This window comes from Schistocerca americana, chromosome 1 (assembly GCF_021461395.2).
Source record: "Schistocerca americana isolate TAMUIC-IGC-003095 chromosome 1, iqSchAmer2.1, whole genome shotgun sequence".
Classification (NCBI taxonomy): domain Eukaryota; kingdom Metazoa; phylum Arthropoda; class Insecta; order Orthoptera; family Acrididae; genus Schistocerca; species Schistocerca americana.
The window spans coordinates 605,439,076-605,455,662 of NC_060119.1; the positions used below are offsets into that span (position 1 = coordinate 605,439,076).

General features: G+C 37.1%; 1 protein-coding gene across 8 annotated transcripts in view; it reads right to left on the reverse strand.

Moving 5' to 3' along the window:
- LOC124607049 (histone deacetylase 6) overlaps nucleotides 1–16,268 on the reverse strand; it is a 325,114-nt gene extending 308,846 nt beyond the window's left edge. For 2 of the 8 annotated variants that reach the window (XM_047139241.1, XM_047139228.1), the window contains exon 1: nucleotides 15,937–16,267. In XM_047139241.1, the coding sequence (XP_046995197.1) occupies nucleotides 15,937–15,978 (42 nt within the window). In that variant the 5' untranslated portion in view covers nucleotides 15,979–16,267. Of the gene's footprint in view, nucleotides 1–14,667; nucleotides 14,845–15,440; nucleotides 15,554–15,936 lie in introns of those variants that run through there. The other 6 variants (XM_047139279.1, XM_047139252.1, XM_047139261.1 and 3 more) reach the window with 5 other exon arrangements.
- Nucleotides 16,269–16,587: the final 319 nt, after the last annotated feature.

Here is a 16,587-nt window from a genome sequence, read left to right on the forward strand (position 1 = left end):
TGGAATTTTTCAATTTACTTCTGAATTATGAATGTGGAGTCTTTGTCAAGATGAGATATTACTTTGTAAAAAAGAATTAGCCATTGGATTTCCTATGTTAAATGGAGATATTAAAAGAACCCCACCATTTAATATGACAGAGGCGAGTTTTTGCTCCATTCTTACGAGAACCACCTTTGAAGAACTTCCAAACATTTGTGTCTGCTGTGGAATGATCAACAGAATTTTAAAATATCTTGCCACAACTTTTCCTTACTCTCACAACACAAAACGATGCTCTCTTCACTGACTGGACCTGTAGCTTCAGACTGTCACCCAACTGAATCAGTTTGGACAGCAAAGAAAGCCTCTCATTTTGTCTTGAGATCTTTGGTACAGATGCTTCAGCAGTGGTGCAGTATTGAGCCATCTACACAGTGTCTCTACATTCAAACCAAGTGAGCTGGCTGTTCGCCAGTTTCACAGCACCGAGCACACACTTCCGCAACATCTGTGAAGGCAGGCAACAGAAGGAAATGTCTATGATGGAGAACGTGCAAGCATTCAAATGTAGGTTTGTGCCCTCCTGCAGTTGCAGCTGCCACCCTAATGTTTTCAGACTGAGGAGGAGACTGGAACTGGTGTTCCAGCATTTACTTGGCTCTTGCCGTCTGCTGTTTCACCATGCAAATTTATGACCCTTCCTCCTCTTTTATAATCATATTTTGTGTTACCATTCTCCTCTAATTACTTTCAGGTTGTTGCCTCCTCAGACGCTCATCTCTTGAACATTCCATTATGTATGTCTCAAAATTAGCAGTGGTTTGAAATTTGTTTCAAGGATGTCAACCCACTTTTATTTCAGAATTTTCACTTTCTCCCATACCACTACAAGCTTTTATTTAGATGAAAATAATGAAGCAACAGCAATATCTTTAGTTCTCTTGTGCCCCCCTTCCCCCATTTAGAGTGATTATTCTCTCAGTTCAATGCATGTACCTACTGTACCTTTATTCTTGCAAACTTTGTTGCCCATGTAACACAATATCAATGCAAGTAATTGTAAAATAATGACACTATTGTTTCCCACACTTACTCCACTTTTGTTCTGTGTGGAATCATATCTACAAGGCCTCACTGAAGTCACATTTAAGAAACATGCCTAAAACTGGATGACACAGCTCTTCTACTCTACAGACAAAATCCTACAGCTAGCCACTGAACTTTCGTGATTCTCTTAATACAGTAGGTCTCTGGAAGATCTGAGATCAATTAACAATCTTTCAGAGTGTGTGTGTGTGTGTGTGTGTGTGTGTGTGTGTGTGTGTGTGTGTGTGTGTGTGTGTGTTCTAAAAAATTCCTGAACTTTGCATCAAGTCAATTAAAAAACAAAAACTACCTATCTTTCCATACTATTAATTCACAAGCTTTTAGAATCCAGTAAATTAATTCATCACTTCAAAGAACTCTAATAGATTGTACAGAGCACTACAGTAATACAATTTTGTAGCAACTTTTCATTACATTTTCTTTGTGGCATAGTCATATCAAATACTCTAAGCCCTTACATTCAATCAGTAACCTTGATTGTTTCAATAACACGTTCACTTAAACAGTAGACATTCAAAAAAGACGAAAGAATCCCACACATCATGCAACTGCCTTCGAAACCCATTGCCAAGGCCCAGGCAACAGCTCCCAGTCCAAATGTCCATTTACTCACACAGAACTATTTATTCTAGTCCCACCACCAGCAAACACATTTTGTAAGCCAGCAAAGTCAACTCACCTGCCACTGTAGCCCAGCACTAATGAGTAAACATGCTGATAATTTTCAAGTATCTCAAAACTCCATCAAATAGGGGCACAAATGGTTTGCATATTAAAATGAAATGGAGTAATCGACAACAATTTAGCAATGACAGAAAGAACACGTCTTTCGTAACTCTTTTTTAGTCACTACAAATAAACAGTTTTGCCTATACTTTTTTTTATCCATTCCTACCTTATTCCTCTTCACCTCCTCTGAACTGAGATTCCAGTCCACTTATTCCAACAGCCATCTGATGACCATGTTTGCAAACAACCTTCTGGAGTTAGTAAATAATGCCACAGTGCCCACACTGGCCGACGATGTCATGAATACAGGGACAAGGCTCAAGAAACAACCAATTCACAATTTCACTAACAATGTAAAAAAATTACCAAAACAAAGACCAACAAACTAACAGGGTCTCATGGGAGTACAGGATTTTTGGATGGGAACGTTCCTGTTATTAACACCTGCAGACACATTAAAACTTTAATAATACAGGACCACAGTTGGAAAATAGGAGTTTTCATAGAAGACAATATAAGTATGGGACACACAATGAATACAAAATGTGTATACAATGACATGACACATTTGTTGCCTTTGTCATCTCACAAACGAACTCTAGCCTCCAGAATGAAATTTTCACTCTGCAGCGGAGTGTGCCCTGATATAAAACTTCCTGGCAGATTAAAACTGTGTGCCGGACCGAGACTCAAACTCGGGACCTTTGACTTTCGTGGGCAAGTACTCTACCACCTGAGCTAACCAAGCACAACTCACGACCCATCCTCACAGCTTTACTTCTGCAAGTCCCTCATCTCCTACCTTCCAAACTTCACAGAAGATCTCCTGTAGTCCGGCACACAGTTTTAATCTGTCATGAAATTTCATATCAGTGCACACTCCGTTGCAGAGTGAAAGTTTTGTTCTGGAAACATCCCCCAGAATGTGGCTAAGCCCTGTTTCCGCAATATCGCTTCTTACAGAAGTCCTTGTCCTGCAAGGTTTGCAGGAGAGTTTCTGTGAACTTTGGAGGGTAGGAGACAAGGTAATGGCAGAAGTAAAGCCGTGAGGACAGGTCGTGAATCATGTTTGGGTAGCTCAGATGGTAAAGCACTTACCCGCGAAACGCAAAGGTCCCGAGCACTGCAAGTCTCAGTCTGGCACAAAGTTTTAATCTGCCAGGAAGTTTCGAACTATAGCCTTCCCACGTAAGTTAAGACTACAAGCTATGCTATAGATCAGTCACTGCAACCCTCATTTTAAAGACTTTGTTTTGTGGCACATTCATTGCTTTGCCAACTGACAAGCTATCTTCCATTTTAACCTAGACCTTGAGCTATAGTGCATATCACTCTTCACTGCCACAATATCCATTCAATATTTTACAATTCATGACCACCAGATTGAGCACCAAGGTCCTGAGTTAAATTCCGAATTTATCTGCAGAATTTCATTGGGTAACAGCAGTAGTATGTGATGCTGTCAATGGCGATTCATCCACAAGATGGGATTGATTCATATTCTCTCTCTCTCTCTCTCTCTCTCTCTCTCTCTCTCTCTCTCTCTCTCTCCATGGAGACAGAGGGGAATGGAATCACGCAATATGCACCTCACACACAAACCAGCACAGAGAAAGGAGTGAAGCAGAAAGTACTATTTGTCCACGATAACTTGACAATTGTACTGATGCTGCCAGAAGCGGAAAACATTGGCGCTAGTTGAAAGACATTCATTTATCTCCAAGTGCTGCTAACATTACATTTCTCCTAGATGTGAAATATGACTGTAAACGTTGTTAAGGACAATGCCAGCACTGTGCCAAGCAGCCAACACCACCTTTCCATCACAGTTCCTCTCACCTCAGCAGTACAAATATGAATGCGATGCACATGTCCTACCATTCCTAACAGCCACCACGCAAATCAACAACTTATCATGGACAAACAGTCCAGGTGCCACCTCCCTTCCACAGTGCAGGCAATTAAAGATTTGTAACTAAATATAAGTTGTCCAGCTCATTGAAAAGGTCAGTGTGCGTTCATTAAGGTGAAGATAATGCTGGTGTCATCATCTAAAATAAAGGAGAATCCCTAAGCCATTTTCTGGAAACTTGAGTATTTAAGTATTCATACTTGAATTCTTCCATTACAATATCTAGCATATAAAATCAAAAGATCAAATGAAGTAAATCAGAGGCAGCAGCATTTGAAAAATGATAAACAGGTGTCAAGAGACTTGTCAGTTCAGAACAAACAATTCTGCCCTCTTGTGGTTTAATGCACCTAATATAATGATACACAAAACCAAATGGCCATCTACTCTTTGTCCGTGATATCCTGGGTTCATTCCGTGTCAAATCATCCAGAAATTTAAGAAAATGAGACCTTACCCTCAGAGGAAACTTTCAAATTTTGCGTTGTAAAAATTTAGGAACCATTGTGACAGATTCCAAAATTGTATTGCATTTGGTTAAATGATTGCAACACTATGATAAGAATAAATTAGGGGATTTTGTGACCATATTTTAGAAAGCTTTATCTGTCAATGAAAGAGGATACCGTAGTTTTGAAAGTGACATTTGTTTCTTTTGTCTTACATTGCTTGTTTTTATACAGATGACATAAAACCATAGCCTACAAATTAATTTACTTTTCTCCAACTTCCCTCTTTTGGATTTTGTTCAAGATTTTACAGGGTCATTAAGAACCAATATAGACACCATAGAAAAAAACAACTGTTTTGGAGAAATATATATATATAAAAAAAAAGAAAGAAAGAAAAAAAAAGAAAAGCTGTCGACTGCAGTAAATAATTTATGGACATTATACAATTAACTCAATATTTCATTAATATCCTGATATTACCTATTCTGATCTTTACATAAAGTTATTAACTGCCGACTTAAAAAATATTTAACCGTCAAAAGTTTCATTTTACTTAAAAATTTCCCCACATAAGTTCCTCTGTAATGTATGTTCTGAAGTACAACGATTCCCGAGTTTTTGTAGTTTCTATCAGTTTAGCGTAGTTTATTTAAATCATTTTATCATGAGTCAAGAAATCACGAGTTTTGTGTAAAAATATTTTATTGGGAGAAAATATCTACCAACGGTAGACACTCATCAACAATAATAATAAAGCAGTCCAGTTATGAAATTAGGGGATTTTTCCCTTGTTTTAAATTTACAATATTGTTATGTCATTTATCCTCTTTGATATGGCAACATTCCTCTGTCTTTATAATAATTTTAAATCCTTCAAAGCTTTCATTAACAGACTGAAAAAATTACTATAATATTATTTTACTAATTTTGGATATTTTCCATTGATATTCCCCATCTTTTCTAGAGTAAATAATGGAAGACTTCGCAAGTAGAGAATGTTCTCCGAGATGATACATTGCAGATGAATGTGATGCTCCCCTGACAACTATTTCTGAGCTAACTGAAGAGGAGCTGGAGTTACTATTATGGCCCTGTAGTGCTGCATCTTTGCCAGTAGATAAAGTGTACTTATGTTCTAAACAAAAAGGAATATACTTATTAAGATTCTCACCACATAAAAAGTGATGCGTTGTTCCTTTCAGGTGTCACAAAAAAAATGGTGTCTTCTGGTTTGTGTGAAGTGACATAACAGCAAGCAAAGGAACTAAGGGTGAAAGGACTTTCTATTGTTCCTGCTGAAAAGCTATGCCCAACTTGCAGAAGGAAGATTACAGTTTATAAGAAAGGAAATTAAGGAACTTCTTTAAGGATACCAATGATACTAGAGAAAACAAATTTGAGACTGCCTAACTTTCACGTTTATTCAGTGTTGAATTGAGAAAGAAATATGAGCATGATAACCATCACGTGAACAGAAAGTAATCCGTTTTGATAAATTAATGGAACAAATAAAAGAGAAAATGAAACACTCCAATAATCAAGAAAAAAAGCAATGTTTGACTCTTATGTCAGAGGCTTGGGCTCCACAAAAAGTATGTGAAATGTTTCAAGTCTCTGAGCATTTGGTACATCAGACATGCACTCTATTGAAAACAAAGGGAATTTTTATTATGTCTGAACAGAAAAGGGAAATGATTACCACAGAAAACAAGTTTTTGACAGAGTACAAAATTTCTATTTGGATGATGAAAACTGTAGAATAAAGGCACGAAAGAAAAAGTGACATCAGGAAAAATGTAAATGAACAGAAACAACAATTTTAAGTTATCTAACTGACCTGTACTCTCTACACAAAAGAAATTTCCTGAAAATAAGGTAGGCTTTTCTACATCTGCTCATTGCAGCTACATGCCATTAACCTTAAAAAAAGTAATCCTATGGGAGTAATAACTTGCAATTAATTACAGAGCCTGTATGCTATGTTCCTGTAACAAATATCCTCCTACATCACTACTTCAGGAACACCTGCAAAGATTTTGAGCCTGATGAAAGACTTCAATACATCCAGTGAGTTACAACAGACAGGATGAATTTGGTTCTTCAAGCAAGAAAACTGTCAGAAATTTGTGAATTGCTGGTACAGAAGATAAAGAAACTTGCACATCGTTCCTTCATTGCAAAATCTCAGAGTAATTACTTTAAAATGAGAAAAGAAACTCTTCAAAAAGGGGCTGTTTTAATGTTGATGGATGTCAGTGAAAATTTCGACTTTGGCGTGCAAGATAGAGCACAAGATTATGACTGGAATAATGACAGTTGTGTGTACTATAAGACAGACCAAAGTTTTCAATTTCAAAGTCTCTGCATTCAAAATGCAGCCACGATTCATTAAACTCTGAATACTTTACTGTAGTTCTTGGAACAAGAACTGGAACTGCCTATAAGTGATACTGAATATTTCACAGACAGTTGTGCTGCACAGCACAAAAACTACATGACCTTTTTTAAATATATACAACCATTAATATGACTTCAGAACTAAAACGCACTTGGTCATTTTTTGCAACAAGCCATGGTAAATCTCCCTGTGATGGAATTGGCAGCACTTTGAATAGGCTTGTTACAAAAGCAAGTCTGCAAAGACCGTTTCACAGACAAATACTTAGCGCTGCACAATTTTTCAATTTTGTTAAGACAACCTGAAACAAGTGTCAGTTTTGTTTATTTTAAACCAGTAGCCAGCTGAAGTTTGTACTTGTCTTTCTGCACATTTTCACCTGCAAGAACTGTTACTGGAACTAGATGCTTTTTAACCACTTTCAGCAACTCAGACTGGAGCCAAACACTTAAGCTGTGATAGCAGTTTCGGTGTCATATTTTGTACCTGTCAAAGTGAGCCGTTAATGCCTGAAGTTCATGTGCATGCTAATTGCTATGTCGCCTGTGTGTACAATTCCTTCCAGTATCTAGGTATTGTTTTTAAAGTGAATGATGAGAAAGTGATGCAACAGTTAGATTTATACATCCAAATAGGCTGTCACCTTCCTTTCGCTAGTCTGAAAATGATACTTTTAATATTACATTATCCCACAGTTTATATCAGGTAGAAATCAACACAATGACAGCACGTACTTTTCCTGTAAGTCAAGTATCTTCTAAATTTGTGGAATCAAAATGGTCCTTATTTAAGAGTAAAATGAATGAGCAATGAGACACATTAAGGATCACAGTGTTGCTAAGTGGTTGTGGTTTTACTGTAAACCTGGCTCACAGCTGACTTATGATATGCCTAATTGGTTGTAATTATTGCACTAATATGTAAGCTGAGACTGTTTGCCTGCAGTGATTAGGTTCCGGTGAAAGACATATCTGAATAATATGTTCAAAGGGCTTGGATCTAGATAGTGAAAAGCCACATTTTTTAATCGATCCTGTTAAAAGACAAACTAAACTGGCTGTTATTATACATCTGTAACAGAGGTTCTGCTTATTTGTCCCCTTTCCAGTTCTCGAAATAAAATATTTTAACCTCTTCTTTACCTCATCTTCCATTTTTTCTGTAAGATGTGTGCTGCTTGTTTAAAAAAATTGTTGCATTCCAGAAGGTGGAACATTGAAAATAATTTTTACTTTATTTTAAACCTCAGTTTGTGATGAATGGTCAATGCACATTCCATAATTTTAGAAAAACTTATATGGAAACTGTGGTCATTTAAATTACTTTTAGAGTTTTCAAATGAATTGTGCAGCATGTTACATCTGATTTCATTACTATGAATATAATTAAGATACTATTATAAAAATTGGCCAAAATCCATGATATTATACATCAAACAAGTACACGAAGTTTTAACATTATACCTCATACATGGGTACCATGACCTGGATGATTTGACATGGAATGACACCATGCCCTTGATGATTTTATGAGTGCTGCCACAAGTGGATAAAATTGGCTCTAGTTGAAAGATATTCATCTATCTCCGAGCAGTGCCAACCTTAAGCTTCCTAAAGACTTAAAAGTTGTACTGTGCACATTGCTCAGGATAATGACCCCAACAATGCAGCTAGCAAGCAACACTGCCTCCCTCTGACTACTACTATCATCTCTGCAGTTGTAATGCTGGGGCATTCTGCCATTCTCTATAGCCACCATGTGAATCAACTTATCGTGGACAAACTGTAGGTAATGTGGGTTGCTACAGGAAAGTTGGAACATCACGTAAATGAAATAGTACTAGACAATTTAAGAGTAACTTTACCATGCACAATCAGTGAATAAATTTAAGGAATCACAGGAAGCGTCCAATTCCACGTGTTGGCTTTGACACATTTTTACATAATGGTGGTGGAGTGTGAGATGTCACTACGGTGCGGAGTTTTTGAGCTGGTTGTGTTTGTAGACTTCATGTTGTTGTATTTGATGGTGTCCTCTGGTGGTGGATGTGAGCATGAGTTTAACATATGGAATTGGGTTAATTTTAATTTTGGTTGTCAGTGTTCTGACCTGGTTTTGAGTTTCGGTAGCTGATGCGGTAACGTGGACTGTGGAAGTGCTTTCAGTAAGTGATTAAGGTTCTTTTTTTGTTAATGTGTTTGGAGTTTTTTTTCCCCAAGTCTGAATAATTGGTGTTTGTTGTGTGGAAGGAAGTCTTAATTTTTTAATTGTTTTTTGTTAGTTATGGATATGACAATGAAGTTCATGAAGGTGTCATTACTTTCCGAGATAGGTGGTGATGTATTGTCTGTCATATAGTTTCCACAGATGTTCGGTCTTATTGCTGAATATGTTAGGTGTCACATTTGTGGCAACAACATGAGGTTGACAGGAGTTGTGCCAGCTCAGGCCAGGGACATGTATATGTGGATTTGTCAGCACATGTACACACCTGTGTATGCATTGGCCAACCTAGATGGTATTACCGGAGGCTTTTATTCGTAAGTAATTTTTGTTCTGGTTTAATTGTATAGTAATTGTGATGTTTTGTGGGTTGTATATTTATGATAAGTCAGTTTCGTTTTAATTGATGTAGTGAATATGGGGTATGCGTGCTTTTGAGTTGTTGGGGTTTTCGTTCCACTTTTCAGAGATATAGGTCTTTTGGTATTGATAGCTGCAGTTGAGCTATATCGGTCAAGGGAAATGTACAATTCCTATGGTTTTGTTGGTGTAGTGGGATGCTATAATTTAATATTTTTTTTGGATATTATTTGTTTTGGGATGGAGTGTTTTTCTATTGTTGTATATGTAGCTAGTCCCAGCCCAAACCACCTCAATTTTCTGCAGTTGTCCCATTACTTTCATTTTATTTTTGGAGTAAGATGTTATTGTGTCATTTTTATTTTTGTTCTTGTTTGTTCACTTGCGTATGTAGTGACATCATTGTCGTCAGTCTATATACATTGGAAGTAACCGTTTCCACCATACTGATCACGTCATGGGCCAAAGCAGATGAGTGGAATCGGATGCTTCTGTAATGCCAATTTAAGATAGTTCACAAATAATTACAACATTGATCACGTGCAGGAGATGTGGTATACTCCAGATTCTTATTAAGCCAAACAACAAAGTTTGTAATTTTAAAATAACATTAAGTCATTGGTAAATGTCTAAGAAATCATTTCCACGATGCAGTCCTCTTGAAAACCAAAGTAAGACTGGCAAATTACCTCGGCATAGTAGAGACCTTGACTTAAGAGATTTCTCTCTCCCTTTCCGACAGTTCCATGCAGTTCATATTTATTTAGGCTACTCATTTATTCCTACAAATTTAAGCACAGCTATGAGACGGCAACTGTACAGGAATATGATATGTATAATACAGCCAAATAGTGCAATAAGTTTCTACTTTAACCTGGTTTTCACACTGACAATGTGTGTCCATGAGAAAATCCAAACAATTACACGTAGTAAAAGATGAACAGATTTAAGAGCAAAATTTTCTTGTCGTATAAAATACTTCATAAGAAGATAATATTTAAACCATATAAAATTACAGACATTGGAACTGACAAAGTAGGTAACTGTCAATAAAATTGTAGCTACATGGTATAGCACATGATACATCGCTAAGGGCGGTACGAGGTGACTAAGCTTAGTCTGAAGCCACATTCAGTGCCTGTTTCCTCTCACAGCCCTTAGCAGCATATAGTGTAATATGCCTTTAGCTATAATTTTACTGACAATTACAAACTTTATGTCAGTTCCAACAACTGTAATTTTAAGTGGTTTCAATATAATCTTCTTATGAAGTACCTGTCCACTGGTTACTAAATGTTTGGATTTTCTGATGAAGAAGCCCACAGTTGGTGTCAACATGACGTCAAAGTAAAATCTTGTTGCACCAGTTGCTGTATTATATAGTAATTCATATATTGTACGTGCAAACAAAGTTGACACTCAGCGCGCTGGCTGATGGGAGCAGCTGTAAACAGGAAATGCCTTTGCAGTCGCACCCATCAGGCACTGCGGTGAGTGTCAACTTTGTTTGGGCGTACAATATACTGCAGATTCCATCAAAGACAACCATCTGGGATGTGCAATGAGTCAAAATACAAATTAAGAGAAGATAAGCAAATCATATAAACTTAATCTGCATCCTGCAGTAACAATAAACGGTCACTATGGCATAATTCATATCACTTCATGCAGGAGGGGTGGGGTTACCTTCATACTCTCAGATGTTATTGCAGTTAGCATATGTTAAAATTCAGTAGTACATAAGAAATATTTTTTTTTGTTTTCTTCAAAACAATTCCTGCCCCGAGATATAGGCCTCCAGAGTTGACAATGCAAATACCATTTTGAAGATGCGAATTTCGGAATTTTTTTTTAAATGTTCCAGATATTTTGTTAGAGTTTTTTTATTTGAAAGATAATTGCTTTGTGATTACAATGGTGTCCTCCGTTTGGGCATATCTGTCAAAGTTCTTTTACTGTCACTTTTTTTTTTTTCCAAAAATGTGAATCCAGAAAAGTTAGTTTTTTCTGTTAATTAGTACCATGTAGTACTATATTCTCTGTAAAGGCAAGCTTTCACTTTTAAGTTGGACAGATTTTATTTTTAAAAATCTTTTTTTAACTTTCAAGGGTAATGTATGTCTTCACTGAAGTTGTTTCTTACTAATTTCTTTGTTACAATGTTTATTTCTATTGTATTTGTTGCAGTTATTTCTTGTCACTTTCTTTGTAGCAGTCATTTCTTTTCATTACAGGTTTCTGTACTGTAGTTGTTCGGTGTTAATTTGTTTACTGAAGAGGCTTTTAAGAAATCTGAGACCATAGAGTGAGTTCTGTGTTTTCATTAGGAAATTGGCAGTTGACACAGTTGTAGTGTGTTTTGTGAAAAGGTCAGTTTAAAATGTCTTCTGACTGGGGCCACAGGGGAGTGGAGTGTGCCGACTATTTGCATATCCATAAAAAAGTGATATATAAAGACAAAAAAACAAACAATGTTCAGGTTGGGAATAAGTGTTCTCATTTGAAGACTCCGTATCAAAGTGAAGACATTTCCAGTGACAACTTTCTGTGTTCTTAATGTTTTGACAGAATAACGACTATGATAGTACCTGAACAAGATGAAGCTTCCCATTGTGCAGATGATGTAGATTTTGCATCAATATAGGAAGAATTAAATACCCTGAATCAGTCAACTACATACATAGGTGTCAGTTCTGTTAAGAAACTGTGGGCAGTGAAGTCGAGTCATAAGCACTATGCATCAAGAAAGAGCAGAGAAATTACCGCAGCAAAACTGATCACACTCTTCAAAGTAGAAATTCCATCTTCAGAAGAAAATGAACCAAAGCACTCTTGCCAGGAATTTTCCACAAATATCAATTCAGCTGTTGAATACTGTGCATCCTACAGTGAAGAGGCGACGTTTTCAAAGAAAACAGTTTTGAACTATGTTCCATCAGTATCTACAACTACATCCATACCCCACAAGCCACCTGGCGGTGTGTGGTGGTATCAAAGTACATAGTAGACAGATCAAGAAATGTGAGGGCTGTAAAAGGAGTCTTTGGAAGACAATCCTGTAGAAGCAGCTCAAGTTCAAATAGTGCAGTCATTTTATCTGTTCTCACCAGAGTGCCAACAAGAGAGACACTATAACTGTAACAGTCAAAGGTCAAAAAGTTATGAAAGCAAAGAGGTACATGACTCGCAGTATTAAAGAAGCTTTTGCAGTTTATACGAGCAACTATACATCTTCACATATTGGAAGATCAAAATCGTCTGCACTATGAACTAATTGGGTAGTTTCATACCCACCTAGAGATATCTGTTTATGTGTGTACTGCGCAAATTTTGAACTCTGTGTGGTAACTTTGAAGAACTTACTGGAGCACGTGACATACGACACCTTGGTTGGGTGTGTGAAGTCATTAGCAGTCTGTGATGTAAAGCGAGAGACTTGTTTGTTTCAAGAATGTGGTGATTGCCCTGGAAAGGGAGGGCTGTGTTTACAGACACTTGGCCTGGAAGATGTAGGAGATTACTCTGCAGAAATTACATACGCAACATGGGAGGAAAATAAACTAATTAAGAAACCTGTTGTCTTTGACAGTTTCATTGATGAACTTGGTAAATGGTCAATGAAAGCAGTAATGCAACAACAGCTTAAGAAATTGCAACAACAACATATTGCAAAAGTGAAAGGATGTGTACAGGCTGAAGAAGTATGTTTAGTGCTTCACTGCAATTTTGCTGAGAACTGGTCCGTAATCACTGAAGTAATGACCAGATGTCAATTTTCATAGGAGTGACTTTTTTTGTTTTCAAAACAAGACCACAAGTGTCGCAGTTATAAATGATGACACAGGACATGACTCGGCAAATGCTTTGCTAGCAATGCGCAAAATTCTCCAACTGCAAACAGGGGCAGAGAAGATGGTGCTCCTAGTCATTTTAAAAATTGTTACCAGCAGTTTGAATTGAGTAAGTTGCTTGTGCCAAACTGACTGGGTATACAGTGCAACTGGTAACGGGAAGAGGTCTTGTGATGGTATAGGAGGCCTGCTGAAGCACCATGCTACAAAACAATCTTTCCAGGCCAAATACAGCTGCGATTCAGAATGCTGAAGATTTTACGAGAGTCTTGAAATCTTACACATCCACAGCCCTCATTCTATTGTCCAAAGAGTAAATCTAAGAATTCTGTGAGCAGAAAAAAGAAGAATGGTCCAAACAAACTACTCCTGTGAAAGGAATTCAGAAGATACATTTTTGGACTCAAAGTGATGGGCAAACTCATATTGAATGCACTTAGAGAGCAAGAAAGAAGAAATTTTGTTTGTTTGGCCAACACCTCAGAAACAGCAGGGTAATATTCAGATTCACAACCTGAGAAGGTGAATGTTTGTGGCGTGTGTGTATGATTGTGACTGGTGGATTGCAGAGATTACAGACACCTGTTATGAGTTAAACGAAATTGTAGTGAATTTTATGATACCACACAAACCTGCTGCTGGATATAGATTTCCAGCTGAAGGACAGCAACAACACCGTCAGTGCACACTTCCTGTTCACAATTTGAAAACTGTTTAAGTGCTCCAGTTTCTATCGGATCAATAGGAAGGCATCACTTTATATCAAACGAAGATACTGAAGCAGTGGAACACATTTTTTAATTCATTGACTGGCTAGTTTCAGTACAAAACAGAAAGCACAGAAGTTGCATAAATTGAAACCTGTAAGTGTTTGGACCTTTCACATACATATTGGAACCATTTAAAATGTTTCAAAAATGAGTCTCTTACTCATCTTTCAAAAATAAAATTATGTTTTAAATAAAGCTAGATTTTGATTTTTATGAGCCTGCTATATGATGACATCGTAATAAAACACGTTTTATTTATGGCAAAAATTTCAATTATTTATAAAACCTGTTCATCTTAAAAGTGGAAGCTCTCCGTTTCAGGGAATGTGGAATCAACAGAAAAAATTATGGATTGGCATTTAAAAAAAAAAAAAATTAATTGTCAAAAAAGTTCAGAACACTGTAGTACAAGAACTTTGAAGTCCAAATGAAGTAATTCTTTGTAATCATAAAGCAATTACCTCTCAAAAAAAATCCAGAACTTTTCCAGACACACAGCATTTTTAAATTATTTCCCAAATTCACATCTTCAAAATGGTAGGCCTATGCGCAGTGTCATCTTTGGAGAGCTGTATATCGCAGCAGAAATTTTTTTGGAGAAAACAAAAAAAAGGTGTTCCTTACTTAGTTCTTCATTTTGCTACATTCAATAACATCCAAAGCTATGAAGGTAAGATTTTTTCCTAGCCTGCCTGAATTGATATGGACTATGCCTATACTGCTCAATGGCATTATGCTTATACCAGACAAATTGAATCACTTAAATTAGAAACGAAATGCTACTTTGAAAACAACTGCTGCCTCCTCAGTCCCATTACATAGCTGCTGCTTAACCCTATTGGTAGCTTCAATTCCACTGGTATTTTTGAATGAAAACAATTACCTACATCCATAAATACTGTATCCTCTTTACAATGAAAAGAGGTAGTAAGAAAAGGTTTGATGTCTCCTAATTATCAGAGACAAGAGCAGAAGCTCTGGTTGAGGAAGGAAATGTGTCATTCCTTTCTCGAAGGAATCATCCATGCATTGGCTCTGAGCAACATGGGGAAGAAGATCACTGAAAACACAAACAAACACAGAGTTGACATGGCAGTAGTGTTTTTCAAGCATATGCTTCGCACATATATTGATCTTTCTTCGAGAAAATAATTAAGTATTGTAACAATGAATACTCTTTTGATTAGGAGCATTCCCCCCCACCCCAGCCCCTCCAAATATAATTGCAAGACCAGTTTCTAATATACGCAAGAAGTAGCTAGAAGTAAGTATTCCAAAAGGATTCCAGTGACAGACTGAGCAGAAACATGCACTGAAGCACAAAACTCAACTTTGAACCTCCAGTCCTAAAAGGGAACGTAATGGTTCCAATATTCCTTTCACATATGTAGTGTGAATTATTACGAGAACTTTCAAGAAAATTTGAGGTTTGCTACCGTCTTTCCGAAATAGCTGCAATTTTCTTTGTTTAATCAAAGAAAATTTTTAGGTATTTACATGTGCAGTCGATGAACATCTCGACAAAAACAACAGCTGTAAATCATTTCCCCGCAGCTGAAGTTCAAACATTTGAAAGCGATTGAATCTCTGTAGTGTCGGCGAAATATTAACTATCCATTACGCGAAGCAAAAGGACTTATTTAACAATGTACAAACCAGGTATAATATAAATCTTCACTGAGGGACTTATATTTTCATTAATTCATAAAGAACAAGCACCTTCAGCTATATTCGGACTGCTGATAAAAAGTTCCACTGACATACAACTGTTACGCCGAGATGAACTGATTAGGCCTAATGCCTAACCGGAAGTTACGAACACTGCAAGAACGCACTGTTCGCTGGAAATCTTTTGAAAGCACTTCACTACTCCAATGATTCAAAAAACATTTTACAGTACCTAGAACTGGGGTTAACCGTACAGTCGCGTGTGCACGTTGTTCTAATGTCAAATGAAATCACTTTGTTAAATGCATAAATACTAGAATATAAACAACATGTTGTAACAACAAAGGCTTTGTTTGCCCGAAATTTTAGGGATCTTTGTCCTCGATGATGTTCACTTTCTTCTAACACAGTCCACATGTGCAGTGTTTATGGGCGTCATCACAGAAACGGAATCATGTCCAGGTTGACAGTTGACAATACTTACCCGTTCAAGGGGTTTGGAGGATTTCTTGTTCGTTCTCTTCATTCTATAAACTGGTTGCTGCTCCTTGGACAATCAGACGTACAAATTCGGATGTTAACCGTCACTATTGAATCTTTTTTGCTGTATTTCGCGAAATGCCGCATCTGAGATAACACCAATTATTAAATCACCATACCCATTGTTTCCCGAACAAAACCTCCAACTTGCAGCCACATCACAATGACGGAATCCCTGCCGTTTGCAGCGTGCTCCACATATGAAGTCTTCCTTGAAATACCCACGCACCCATTTCCCACGCAAAAATCCAAACACAGACAAATCGAACCAATGACAACACAACAGTAAACAGCAAAAGTCATAGTTGCTTGTATTCCAAGCGTGGTCTGGCATCGTTGGGAATCATGTAGCATTTACTACAGTACGCCACTACAAAAATTGATCTACACACCTAATATTTCTTTTCCCGTTGGATGCAGGCAGCCAAAATTAGGTAGTTGATTAAACCCTATTCAATCCAAAGTGTACATACGAGTCCACACCCTATGCATATATAAAGCTTAAAATGTACACGTCTGCTATTATCTGTCTGTGCAGGCAAGTCACAGATTTAAAATGTCGGAAGATGTAGTCTCAAATTTGATCGCAATAGCG